Raw genomic sequence first — 14826 nt, forward strand, 5'->3', positions numbered from 1 at the left:
AGGGAAGGTGGTGTTGAAACACTATTGAGAAAATTTAGAGAACTGGCATTTGAAACTGACTGCCAAATGATTCTTCTGCCACCATCATACATTGCATGAAGGGCCATGAGGATAATAGAAGTTAGGGCTCATTTGGAGGCATATAGACAGTCATTTTTCCCTTGCTCTATTTGTTTTTTAAGTGGAACAGGAAATGCAATGACTAGTAGTGCCACAGGGTACCCTCTGCCACACACCGCACGGTGGCTTGTGGAGTACCGATATAGATGTAGATGTAGAAGAGGTCCCTCGAGACTCTTCCTTCCATGGTTCCTGCTGTCCACAGCCAGACACCAGCCGGTGGCTGCAAGAACCACAGGCTGCTGGCTGTCGGACTTCTCTTTCTTCCTGTGTCCCTGAAACCAGTTCAGCGAAACTTTCCCATTCCTCATGTTCTAAAGAGAAGATGGGCAAGACAAATGAAACTCTGGTAGCCCCCACACCACTGGACTCTGCATGATGTACTACTTCTGTGCCCAAGATGGAGATCCCAGTGACCCCTGAGGCATCAGATCTCCCAGGGCAATGTGCGACAGGACTTACGTCAGTGGATCTCGTGATGTTTCAACCAGTGGCAGCACATAACGTGCTCCACCGGTTGCTTCATGCCCCCACAATATTAAGTCAGTCTGATCCTCCAGTGGAATTGTAACAGATTTTTCCACCACCTGGCTGAGCTACAGCAGCTTTTAAGCACTTACTCTGCGTTCTGTATTACCATTCAGGAAACTTTGTTTCTAGTAACTCGGACCCCTGCCCTTCATGGAAACCTAGATTATTTTGAGAACTGTACCAACTGTGTGAGGGTATTGGGTGGAGTTTGTACAGATGTACTGGACACTCTATATAGTGACCTTGTACCTCTTGATACACTGTTGGAGGCTGTGGCTGTTCGGTTAACAGCAAAGCAGGATTTTACCATTTATAATGTTCTATCTCTCTCCCCATGGTGTCATGTCCCAGGATGTACTGTCTCTATGACTCTCTCAGCTCGCCCAATGTTTCAATGTCTTGGGCAGCTTCAGCACCCATAGCCCTTTGTGGGATGGTACAATAATCAGTGGCTACGGTAAAGGCATTGAACCTACTGACACAGCTCAGTCTTTGGCCCTTGAACTCTGGTACCCCCGCACACTTCAGTGTGGCCCACAGAACTTATTTGACCATTGATCTCTCTTTTTGCAGCCCTGGTCTTGTACCATCTGTCCACTGGAGGGTCCCCAGTGTGGTAGTGACCACTTCCCAATCTTCCTGTTCCTCCCTCAGTGTTGCTACACTGGATGCCCGCACAGATAGGTTCACTTCTGCTGTCATCCTTTGCTCCCCATTAAAAGCAAAATCAATGCGGCTGTTCAGCATACAATGACAGTCATTCTTTTGACAGCCAACCAAGCCATGCCTTCGTCCTTGGGTTCCCCCCATCAGAAAATGGTAACTGGGTGGACCCCAGAGAAAGCTGTGGCCATTAGAGATTGTAGGTGGGTTCTCCAATGCCATAAGCTGCACCCTGCACTGGTGCACGTTATTGGCTCTAAATGGCTCTGTGCCCACGCCTACCACCTCATAAAATGATGAAAGCAAGATTCCTGGGAACGCTGGATCACATACCACAGAATGGGCAAAGATCAAACACCTCTACAGCTTCCAGTTCCTTGCAGGTGTAACAAGTATTTGCATAGATGGTGTCGCCAAAAATTTTGCTGAGCATTATCCTTGCACATCTGCATTGAGATCTAGCATCCTGCCTTTCAGCTCATAAAACAGCAAATGTAGTGAATGTGCTTGTCTTTTACTGCCCACCACCTGGAGGCATGTAATGCTCCATTCAGTGAATGGGAGTTGTCCAGTGCCCTAGCCCATTGCCCTGATACTGTCCCAGGGCCAGACCCCATCTACAACCGAATGCTGAAACTACTCTCGGTGAATTGTCAATGTCACATCCTTGCCCTCTTAAATTGGATCTGGAACAATGATGAGCTCACATCTCAGTGGTGAGAAAGCACAATAGTTTCCGGTACTGAAACCAGGTCAGAACCCCCTAGAGATGGACAGTTGTTGCCCAATCAGTGTGGCCAATGTTCCGTGTAAGTTACTCGAACACATGGTGAGCAAGCAGCTGTGTTTTGGCTGCATCTCAGGGTGGCTTTCATAAAGGTCGTTCCACTGCTGATAATTTGGTTCACCTGGAGTCCACCATCTGAATAGCCTTTGCATGTTATCAACACTTCATCACTGCCTACAGGAGGCTTTTAACATGACATGGCATCACCACATACTTACTATGTTACATGAGTGGGGTTTCTGGGGTCCACTTCTGAGTTTTGTCAAGAACTTCCTGTTGCACCATATGTTCTGTGTTCAAGTGGGTAATTCTACATTTGTTCTTTCTCACCAGCCATCTTCCTCTCTCACTGCTCCAAAAATCATTCTCAGTATCTTTCTTTCCCATCTCAATAACCAGTTCTCTTCCTGTAATGTCAATACCCAGCCTTCTGATCCATATATTTTACTATTGGTCTTAATATGATCATGCATATTTTGTTTTTTGTATTCCTACTAACATTCCTGGACACTATATACATTTGTAAGTTCCCTGAACTTCCCAACTGCTGTGTCTTTTTCCCTGTAAAGGAGATCCACCTCCCACAACACTGACCCAGAACTGGGTGTACATTTGCTGCATACCTCCAGAGTTTTTGTTTGGAACTGCAACTTCCTCCACTACTGCCTCTGGTCAGGGAGAAATTGCATCTGCCCACATGGCTTATACCCCAACCTAAGAGTTGCCTAGAAGTTTCCTTTGGTGCAAAAGATTCAGTTAACTGCTGGTTATACTACGTAATTACTTCGCGTAGATGTGTACATGCTTCTTTTCAATAGCCTTCATACGAATTCTTTTTCCTTTTTGGTCCAGTTAAACAAATGCTTCATCTACAATGACATCACTAACGACAAAAGTTTTTCTTTTGCTTGCTTATGTGTTTTGGTGATTAATGTAGTATGTTAAGCAATGGCAGACTAAGGGAAGATGTAAACACCAAAGTTGTATCATTAACTCAACAAAACTGTCATATGTTCTATCTGGACAGTACTAGGTCCTTTTTAAGACGATTTCTGTAGTATTCTTCACAAAACCAGCTCATTTTTGTCTAGTGTGCTCATTTGAGACTCCAGTCACTGACTGAAAATGTATATTATCACTTCAGTACTGTGGCACTGATGTCCACAAGTGCAGACTTGTAAGTAGCATAATAGGCTACATCTCAATACCACATTACCAATACGCAAATTCCGTATTTCAGTTTATAGCAGCTTGTAATTCATCTCATGACAACATAAGAAAATATATTGTTCTGTTAGTAAAAATATATTGTCCTGTTAGTAATGTGGTATTATTGGTGTGAAACTGTATTCATTTATTTGCAACAGCCTTAATGACATGTAAAACAAAGTCACTTTCTGACAGCAGATTTATGGAATTCTCCTAGCTTTGCCTCCAGGTAAGTTCAGAGTATTGTTTTTGCTTAGTCGTGAATGATTTTTGAAATTAATATTTCTTAAAAACTGCTGCATGTTTGTAATTCATAAGTGAATTAGTAATTCCTTGCAAAATATAAGATTATAGATTTTATAATTAAATTGTTGGTAGTGAGAAAAAGGAAATGAAGTCATATTTTCTGGACAAAAACAAACCATAACATAATTGTCTGAGATACCAACTGTTTCAGTGTCTTGTATTTGTTTTAGGGTGATCAACCTAGTAGTGCCTGCTGAGCAGATTATAGACACAGTGTCACTGTTCCATCTGCCACACCACAGGATGGTTTCTCTGAGATTCCTTGCATGGCACTTTTTAGGTAATAAATCATGCAGTATTTTATACTTGGAAATTTTTGTTATTCACATTGATGACCACTTTTATAGACTGGTTGTTAACAAATGTTACAGTACATTTGAAATATGTACACACATCAACAGAAGATTTTCATCCCCTATTACTTCGAAATTCAAGGTACAGAAAACAAAAGTTCACACTGTGTATATATATTCATTTGCAATGTGTGCAGATCACAAGGGTAGGTGTGTATCACAGCACTCTTTAGCAACATCATTACATGGTGCAATGTTCCCTTGCTCAGGTGAAGACTTGAGTCTGTTGTGGCATACCATCAATGAAATCATCAAGGCAGCTCTGGTCCAGATCGCCCCATTCTTCAACAGTAATTCAGCAAAAGTTGCACAGAGGATGTGGTGGTTGTCAGCATCCAAAAACAGCTCATTTCAATCAGTTTCAAGTTCGATTGGATTCATATCCAGGGGCAGGTGGGCCATTTGATTCTGATGGTTCTAGCATGCTGAAGGAATGTGGTCATTTGAAAAGTATGATGAGGATGCAGGTTATCATCCATCAAGAACAAATTGTCACCAAAATATTGGTGATATGGTCCCACTATTGTTTGCAGAGTCTTGTCCCTGAACTGTTGACCAATGGGACTGCCCTCAACAACTGTGAGAAATGTATGGTGACCCCATGTAATGCCACCCCACATCATCTCTCTGCCATCACCACCTTGTTGCACATGAGGAACACAATGTTGGATGTGTTTGCTATTACTATGTTGCCTACGAATATCAGGCTACAAACAGATCTGATATTTATCCTTAAACAACACCCAACATCAGTCCTGTGATGTCCATTCTAAATAATTTCTTGTCCATTTGTAACAAGTGTCCTTTGTGTTCTGATGCACGATGAGGTGCTGCCATGGTCGTCAGGATGGAGATTCACATCATGCAATAGTTTCCTAATCGCTGGTGCAATATGTGACATCCTGTAGCCTCTTCAAATGCTGAATCCAGGTCTTGAGCACACAGTTCACAATTCATTTGACTCAAAGGTTGTAGATATTGATCATCATGCATACTGGTCAAATGTGAACAACCTGTGGGATATAGGTCCTCAACACTGTCAGTTGGAACTGATTCCATATCTGCACTGCATCGCTTTGACTCCAGTGTCAAGCAACATCCCTAACTGAGCCTTCTGCACGTAATGTGATGATGAGGATTGGTTGTGATTGTCCTTTGTGTCATAATAGATGTTCGCTCTACTGTTCCACAGACATCTTTATTGTGTCACCACTTATGCCTTATTTTCAGCTCAAATGCTGCTATTAATTCAAGTGCAGCGTTCTCCTCATAAGTAACACACATGGTAACCGTCTATACATTTACAAACATCAGGTGTGACCTTTCGATCAGTACTGGAAGAATCACAACAGCAAAACACCTGGGCAATATACTGGTGCAATGCAAAACTTTTGTTGATGTGTGTAAATTGTTCGGAGGGAAGTTTTAAAAATAGTTTCCTAAACTGAAATGTGTTGGTGATAATGTATCACAGTTTAAGGCAACATACTTTTTAATTTAATGCAAGATATGTGAAAATGACCTTCACTTGACTGAATGCGGTTGGAAGACTACAGAAAAACATTGTCTTATCTTTGAAGAATACTACCTCTCATGGGTCCATGATGTACAATAAAAGCATATCATATCCACACTGACTGACTAGATGCTGAAGTTGACACTTGCCTACCAAGGTACAGCAGAAATTCTTTTTCTCCCAACTAAAGTAATCTGAAATGAGAGGATTTGGGAAAAGCTTGCAATAGTTAATTCATGGGATTAATCTATAATTTTCTTGTGTTTATGTACCAGCTACATTTGCATGGCCAAAATCAGGTAAAAAAACATTTTGTGGCATACTTATTTTGCAGTTGAAATGAGAGAAAATTAATACTAGTTTATTTAGAAACACTTTTTTCAATGCAAATAGTAATAGTTTGTAAAATCTATGTGTAATTGATGTGTACATCTACCAGTACAGTAAAACTAAGCATTTTAATGTTTGATTCCTTGTTTCGCAAAAACAGAAAGAAAGAAAAAAACTACTTATACCTCATGTAAACTGAAGTTTGAGACAACAGGTTACCTATATGCCACTGAATATATCTAGTGGATTTCTTTTTATCTCTGATCATATATATTCTTTTTTAGTTCATGACAGCAGAAGTGCACATTACCCAAACTGATAATGTGATTAAAATCATTTTCCAAGTGTGTGTGGGTGAGTTGTTGATATCTCTGAAACCACTACTGGTTGTGCTAAAATTGGGCTGGCTGTTTCTCTGTATGACTTTTAATATCTGGGTACTTGTTGAATATTTTCTCTTGTTCGTGCCAAGTTTGTACATTTGGGTTGATTTGAATCATTTAACTGTTGATTAAATTACACTAGAAATAAGTCAGTGATTGTTATAGATTTGTTTCCTGCAGAGAATGAATATCATGTCTAAGGGAAGTAGTAATTTATCTTGTAGATTTGCAACAACCAGGGCTATGTTCCTTTTCATAACACCTTCAGAAACTCAGAATGGGCTGAAGTTCCTTGGATGATGCAAACATTTGGTATTCGTAGAATGTTCTACAAACAAGTGTTAAAAGCCTTAACTCTGGCTCTTCAATATGTTTGAAATAACACACACTTGATATTGATTCAATTGTTTTTTAGAATATGATTTCTGGGAAACATTGCCGGTTGTTCAGTGTGGCACATGAGTTCATAATATGAATGCCTCTTTGAAGAATTAATTTTGTGGAATTCTGTTTGAAGTTAAATGTGTCACCAACATAATGGCTGGAAAGCATGCTCTATTTCAACTAGTTTGTTGAAAATCGGCTAAGGAAACACGACTGCAGACACGCAACAGAAAATTCTATTTTTACTTCATTGTGAAGTAATGGTGCTCTTGACTCGTGAAGTAGGTCATTCTCAAATTGCTAAGAACTAACACTGGTTGAGATATTGTTAACTCCTTGATAAACGAAGATAATAACTATATTTCTGGTTGTCCACATCTTTCTTGTCCATTTCACTGTCTTTCAGGAGCAAGCAGTGTGTTAACCAATTAAAATTATTAACACCTTGCTACACTGTATAGTTACATTTAATAAACCTGGTCTGAAAGTGGTGGTTACAGTTATGTTATTGTGGAACTCGGAGGCATCCAGGCTGTGTAATGGGATGAAACTTTCAGTAGAATCATTAAAGCAGAATTTGATGAAAGCCTCCGTCATCACTTACTGTGCTAAAGGGGAAGTCATCTTCGTTCTCAGGATCCGTATCATACCAGCAGTCTTGAACTTCAAGCACAAGTGTTTTCTGTGTCCAGTAAAAGCAGTCTTTGCTGTAATGAATTACAGACTTAAAATGTGTGGCCTCCATTTGGAGAGTCATCATTTCTTGCAGGAAAACTTTCAGTTCCTTGCTCCCAGTGACTCTATGTAGTGGAAACAACATGTTTCTATGTGTGTAGGAACATTGGTCCCTACCTAACATAATCAAGTAATCAACATAGATTTAGGTAAAATTGAGCATGTGGTAATAGGCACATTACTAGACACTGGCATAATGAGTAACACTCACCAGAGGTTTAAGACAATAACAAACTGGTTTATTGAATTAACTAAATTACTACAAAAAGGACTGAAATAATATCAAGAATTAATAGTGTGTAGTGGTTTCTGAAACCACGAGGCGCAGTTTAATTTTACCTTCTAATATGATGAACACAGAAGAAAAGAGTGATGCCAAGAGACAGAGTAGCATTCTCAGCAACATTCTGTCGAGAAAAAGCTCACTACACACAGTCCAACATGAATATGGACAGACACAATACAGTCACTAACTGAGCAACTCAAGCTATCAACCAATGGGATGGAAATAAGAAAACTGGTTCAGCTGTATTTAAATCCTTTTTCATCTACATCTTCATAGACACTCTGCAATCCACCATACAGCAGTTGGTGGTTGGTACCCTGTACCACCACTATTCATTTCCTTTCCTGTTACACTCAATTAGAGCAAGAGGAAAGGAGACTGTCTGTAGCTTCCATATGAGCCCTAATTTCTCATATGTTATCTTCATGGTCCTTATGTGTAAAATATGTTCTGTAGTCAGCTTCAAATGCTGGTCCTCTAAATTTTCTCAATAGTGTCCCCCAAAAAGAAGGTTGCCTCCTCTCCGGGGATTCCCATTTGAGTTCCTGAAGTATATCCATAATGCTTGCATGTTGTTTGAACCTACCAGTAACAAATCTTGTTGCAGGCCTCTGAATTGCTTCAGTGTTTCCTTAGATCTGACGTGGCGTGGAACCCAAACACTCTAGCAGTACTCGAGAAAGGGCCACACTAGCATCCTGTATGTCATGTCCTTTACAGATGAACCACACTTCCCTAGGATTCTCCCAATGAATGAAAGTTGACCATACATTTGTTGTTGATGAAGAATGAAAAAAAACAACATAAGAAGATGGTACATTAAAAATTAAAGCTGCAATGTAATGATCCAATCCCCAATTAATTGGTAAGACCTACAATAAAATGAAGTGTGACAACCAATGAAACTGTGAGAACATTATGTAGTTAAATAACAAATTAAAATAAAATAAAAGAGAAACAGCTCACAAAAAGCTGTGGTCTTATTGGGTTACTGTCAACAGTTCAAAAGACGAATAGTAGAAACTAGTGATAGATACTATGCTGAATTTCCACTGTACTTAGAAACAAAATAACAGTGCTGACAGTAGGAAGGAACAGTAAAAACAATGAACCCATTTGAGGAAACTCACAATATTCAGGAACTCTCTCTCATGAGGCCCAGAGGTCGCCACCTTGAACGGTCTTATACTGAAGGTGTGAAAGTTATCAGCTGACTCAGAAGCTGAGCATGTGCACTATAGGCAAGAATGTGCAATTGACTACAGCAAGAGGTGTGAACACAAAGTGACTCATTATTGGCCGGATTAATTTCAACGAGGAAGGTTGGGCAACTCCCTTACAATTATTAACAACACGGATTTAAAAAAAAAAAAAAAAAAAAAAAAAAAAAAAAAAAAAAAAAAAAAAAAAACTTGAGAGAATTAATGAATCAGTGTAACCCTAACAATAACAAAAGCAATAAAAATACATTAAAAATGAATAGGTGGAAGTCCAGCAGTAATATCCTTGGTTGCAGTGGGTGACGGTTAGTACGCAAGATACGTGACAGCAAAAACACTTTAAAACAATAATCAAGAAGGGAGAGAATGAGGAGCAGGGGAGGGGGGGAGATAGTACTAAACTAAATGCACTAGTTCACATTGCCCATTAATTGTGTATTGGGGGAGGCGTTTTGTAAACGCATGATCTCCACTTCTTCAAGTATATTGAGAATATGGTCCTTATTTTTCCTGTGTAATATTTTTAAATTACTGGACAAATTAGTGACAGAACGCCCCTATTTACCTAAATGTGTGCTCAAATACAGATATTCAACTGGTTTATGTAGGTATTCCTTGAACATGTCAAACCCTATATCCATCCGTCCAGTATACCAGTTCGGGCAGTTATCACAGGCAATGCAATAAATCCCCATGGCATTGCATTTTGTGCAAGTAGCATGTTCCTTATGTCCACATCTTTTGCTGGCATTACTAGATATTTAAAAGATAGATTTCATATTTTTTATACATATCCATTTGCCAACCTTTTCAGAGATGTTAGCCTCCTCCCCCTCCACTCATCATGCTCTCTCTTCTCAATTATTTTTGTAACCGTGTTTTTGCTGCAACACATTCTCACTTACTGATAGTCACTATTAGACCATTCGAGGTGGTGTCCTCTGGAGCTCGTGAAATCAAGTTCCTGATGTGGTGATTTTCCTTAATTAGGTTCATGGTTTTTACTGTTCTTACCTACTGTCAGCACCGTTATTTTGTTTGTAGATACTGGTTTTTCTACAGTGGAAATACAGCATAGAACCTATCAACGGTTTCTACTATTTGTATTTCGAACTGTTGATAGTTAGACCATCAGGTTATAACCTTTGGTGAGTTGTTTCTGTTTATCCTATTTTAATTTGCTATATAACTACATAATGTCCATGGGGTTTTGTTGATTGTCACATAGCACTTTGTTAAAGGTCTTGCCAATTAATTAAGGATTGGATCATCACATTGCAGCTTTCATTTTTGACCACCTCCTTAGCAGCTTAATTTTCATTTTAAATAGACAACGAATGTTGGCTCTACCATATAGCCCTAGTGTTGACCATCTTATAATGTAAGATACATGAGTACTTTCTATTACGACTGTGATAGGATTATGCACTTATACTAGAAGGTAATGGTTACGTGTTTTTATCTAGAGGTTCACCTGAAGATGTGGTTGTAATGCCACAAAACCACTCATGAGTCCAATAAAAAGGGTTTACATACAGCTGAAGCAGTTTTCTGATTTCTAAGATGCTATCAACCAATCTTCTGATACTGTGAGGTGTGAAGAAAAAATAAAATATTTCATGGGATCTTAAAATACAGACACTGAAAACAATGTTGGATTAAATAGGGTGATGTCTTCACATGAGCATACAGGCTATGATGTATGGGAGCTCAAGTCTCAGCTAGTACCTATGTGGGCACAAGCACCTGCTGGTGCGCGAGAGTGCACTGCAGAGCGATGCAGTGCTTTTGTGCCCTGTGCTGGGTTAAAGGTGTAAAGACACTGCGAGTGAGTTAAAATACTTTTACAATAAACATCCAAGAATGGCTCAGTACTATCTACTGCACTGTTGGAGATACAAAATTCATAGTCATGTGGCGTGACAATCACATTGTGGGTGCAGGGCCTACCCCAGATGTTACCACCATGAAGAGAACTGAGAGTGAGGTGAGGCCAACAGAAGCCTAGCTTGGAATGAAGCTGTTGTTTTGCTCCCATTAGCTAGTAACTGTAGTAGATTGGTGTCCAGTCATTTGGCAGAAATGAGAGCTCTTTTGGCAGAAGGAGACAGAGGAATACAAAGAAAGAACCTCACTGCACTAGTGCATGAGCATAGCAAGGTGGACATGTATGGAATAGGGCAGGATTGCTCAACCTGAAGCGCTGTGAAGGGCTGCCACCCATGTATTATCCGAAGAGCGAGGCCGGTACTGTAGGTATAAATGTGTTTATAAATAGTTCGTAATTACTGTACTCATTTAAAAAATGGTAAAGTAAGAAATTATGTATAGTGGATCTCTTTTTTTGTTGTCAATTCATTATCTTTTAGTATTGCTCTACAATGGCACTTCATTTTTTTATTGGGACTAAACTGTTCTTGTTCACTGTGTGTCTCCAGGCATAAACATCCAGTCGGAGACACATGATTCAGTGGAGGATGCACGCACAGCTCTTCATTTGTACCAACACTACTGCCATCTAGAAGCAAAGGGTGCAAGTGCTGTACGTGCAGCACTAGAGGAACTGTACAATGCTGGCAACCGCCTGCACTGGCAAGTTCCTTGTGGACTGAATGACAGCAATAGTAGTGGAGTCAGTGTGACCAGTCATGGCTGAGGGCAGTTCCTCCATACTTCAAAAACTGGCATTGTTGTGATGCACACAGGGTGAAAAGCAATCTGTAAAGTGCACTGCCAATTGTGTATAAACTGCTGTCGAATAATATAGATTTATTTTTGAGAGTTTTAAAGGGTAATAAGTTAAGAATCTTTTTGCGAAGTGGATGACTTAGTGAGAAAACCATACTGTTGTATGTATATCTCCTTAAATTAAGAAATTATCAAGAATTACTGTAACATTGTTTTTAATGTAAACTTTACTTTCAGGGATTTATGAACATATTTTATTTGCATGTGTTGGGATTTTAAACACAATGTCCATTTTACCTGCTGGAAGAGTATATAAATAAGTTAAGCATATTTTATTATGTTTTTAATTAACTTTTATTTTTAAATCAGTTATTAGCATGATAAAGTGGTGTTATACCTGTATGTTAGTGGAACAGCATGATATCAGAATGAAAGAATGTATGTGTCATTTTATATTACTCGTTGTAACTATGTACTTACTATGAAATTATAATGCAAACATTTTCTATTTGTATGTTACCTAAGATATTTTACATTATTTTTATATTATTTTATTTGAAGCAGATTAGTGATCACACATCAGATTTTTTTGGTGCATTTTAAGGTTGTTGAGCAGTACACACCTGATAGGTATTAATTGCTTTACAACTGGTACTTTTGTTACATACTCAACACTGTGATTTTTCTTTCCATCTGTTAACATTAATTGTTATTACTTACTTTGGAAGAATGAATCACGGAATGGATGCTCCAGTTGAGTGGATATTTATTTTAACTTTGTACAGAGTCAGTATTATCTGGTATCCAAGCTGTTCCTAAAGATATATTTTCTTGAGAAAAATAATTTTGTAATGTTCTCTGGGTACAACAAAGTTCAAAGATACAAATTTTTTATCAAACATGCGAATATTTTGAATACTCAGTAGCTACTGCCAGGTTGGTGATGGTAGAGTAAAGCATTTAATATGATCCTGTGATATGGTACATATAACTGATGCATTTATTGTAGTGTAAATTTGCTCAAGTCTTGTTTAAAATTGTGTTTCTTAAATGAGATTCATATCCTTCCTTATGATCACCTCTCTGTGCAGTCTCAATAAATTATTTTTTTATTATCTGTATGAGGTTTTCATTTTATTAACTTTCCTAGGCACCTAAAACTATCCTGCTTCAAGCTCTTTGGACGATTTTTTTAAAGATGATTATATAAGGTGCAGTCAAGTGAAAATGAGACAGTTTGGAAAAAAGTAAGTAAACCGTTTATTATTTCAAACATAGTCTTCATAATTGTTAATACAGTTATTCCATTATGAGAAATACGGTTATGCCTTCATAAAAAAATGTTTGTGGTTGTCTACAGAACCACGATTGTACCAAGGCAAGCACCTCTTCATCTGAAGCACATTGATGGCAGCAAAAATCTTTTTCTCAGAGCTCCAAAAATATGGAAATTGCATGGAGAGATGTCAGGACTGTATGCAGGATGTGTAAAGGCTTCCCTACAAAACTTTTGCACCATAGTGGAACAACCTTGGGACTTTGTTGGCAGATTGTTTTGACTACACTGCAAAAGTTTTCTGGGAAGCCCATACACATCCTCCATACAGTGCTGATCTCTCTCCATATGATTTCCATATTTTTGGAGCCCCGAAGAAAGATATTCGACACCATTGATTTGCTTCGGGTGAAGAGGTGATTGCCTGGGTACAATCATGGTCTCATAGGCAACTGAAAACATTTTGCTATGAAGACATTGACTGTTTTGTCTCACAGAGGGATTGTTGTTGTTGTTGTTGTTGTTGTTGTGGTCTTCAGTCCTGAGACTGGTTTGATGCAGCTCTCCATGCTACTCTATCCTGTGCAAGCTTTTTCATCTCCCAGTACCTACTGCAACCTACATCCTTCTGAATCTGCTTAGTGTATTCATCTCTTGGTCTCCCTCTACGATGTTTACCCTCCACACTGCCCTCCAATACTAAATTGGTGATCCCTTGATGCCTCAGAACATGTCCTACCAACCGATCCCTTCTTCTGGTCAAGTTGTGCCACAAACTTCTCTTCTCCCCAATCCTATTCAATACTTCCTCATTAGTTATGTGATCTACCCATCTAATCTTCAGCATTCTTCTGTAGCACCACATTTCGAAAGCTTCTATTCTCTTCTTGTCCAAACTATTTATCGTCCATGTTTCACTTCCATTCATGGCTACACTCCATACAAATACTTTCAGAAATGACTTCCTGACACTTAAATCTATACTCGATGTTAACAAATTTCTCTTCTTCAGAAACACTTTCCTTGCCATTGCCAGTCTACATTTTATATCCTCTCTACTTCGACCATCATCAGTTATTTTGCTCCCCAAATAGCAAAACTCCTTTACTACTTTAAGTGTCTCATTTCCTAATCTAATTCCCTCAGCATCACCCGACTTACAGAGGGATTAATGTATTAAAATTTAGGTCAATTACTTTTGAAATAATAAAGTTTACTTTCTTTTTTCCATCTGTTTCATTTTCATTTGACTGCCCCTTATATCTCCTGTGCCATTCACAATAACTGTTAAGTGCTCTGTTGGATGATGTATGATATAACCCTTGTTACTAAATGGTAATAAAATTCAATAGAGTGACATTGGAGAAGCTAGAATAAGGAGAAAAAGGTGAAATGTGGTGTCAACAGAAGTGTCTGGTGGAGGACAGCAACTAGCAAAGGTAGTTTGCAGGAATAAAGAATATATTAGAGGAAACTCCTTGGCAGATTAAAACCGTGTGCCAGACTGAGACACAAACCTGGAATCTTGTTTTTTGCAGGCAGCACTCTTACCAAATGAGCTACCCGGGCATATCTCATGACTTCCTCTCGCAGCCTTGCTTGTAATTTCCACCAGAACCCCATTCCTGCTTTGCTCCTTGGCTACCTAAAGAGGTTCCAAGTTCGAGTTATGATCCATAGCGCAGTTAAAATCTGCCATGAAATTTCAAAACTGTGCACACACCACTGCAGAGTGAGTTATTTATTCTGGAATAATAACAGTGCCCAACTGCAAAATTCGAACAAATTTGGTGTTTCCTTGTATGAGGGAGAGGGGATACCAGATGGTACAGTTTGTAAAGCTTCCATAAAGTCAACATATTGTGCTGAGCAGTGTGCTTCACAACCAGCTGGTCTAGCATTTAGTTCACAGCTTGGCAAGTAGACGTTAATAATTACTGTCACATAGAATTGTGCCTAGTCATTGCAGTGTGCCACATAGCTAAATTTACATGTGTCCTTATCTTTGATAGGGTAAGAAGTGCCAGTGCCAGTGCATG

The 14826-nt window shown here is 39.0% G+C and overlaps 1 protein-coding gene across 2 annotated transcripts in view; it reads left to right on the forward strand.

Annotated features, from left to right (window-relative positions):
• LOC124607454 (PAN2-PAN3 deadenylation complex catalytic subunit PAN2) overlaps positions 1-12628 on the forward strand; it is a 322573-nt gene extending 309945 nt beyond the window's left edge. For both annotated transcript variants that reach the window (XM_047139789.1, XM_047139788.1), the window contains exons 20-21: positions 3787-3896; positions 11262-12628. In XM_047139789.1, the coding sequence (XP_046995745.1) occupies positions 3787-3896; positions 11262-11479 (328 nt within the window). In that variant the 3' untranslated portion in view covers positions 11480-12628. The remainder of the gene's footprint in view (positions 1-3786; positions 3897-11261) is intronic.
• The last annotated feature ends 2198 nt before the right edge of the window (positions 12629-14826 follow it).

The sequence above is a fragment of the Schistocerca americana genome, chromosome 3, assembly GCF_021461395.2.
Source record: "Schistocerca americana isolate TAMUIC-IGC-003095 chromosome 3, iqSchAmer2.1, whole genome shotgun sequence".
NCBI lineage: Eukaryota > Metazoa > Arthropoda > Insecta > Orthoptera > Acrididae > Schistocerca > Schistocerca americana.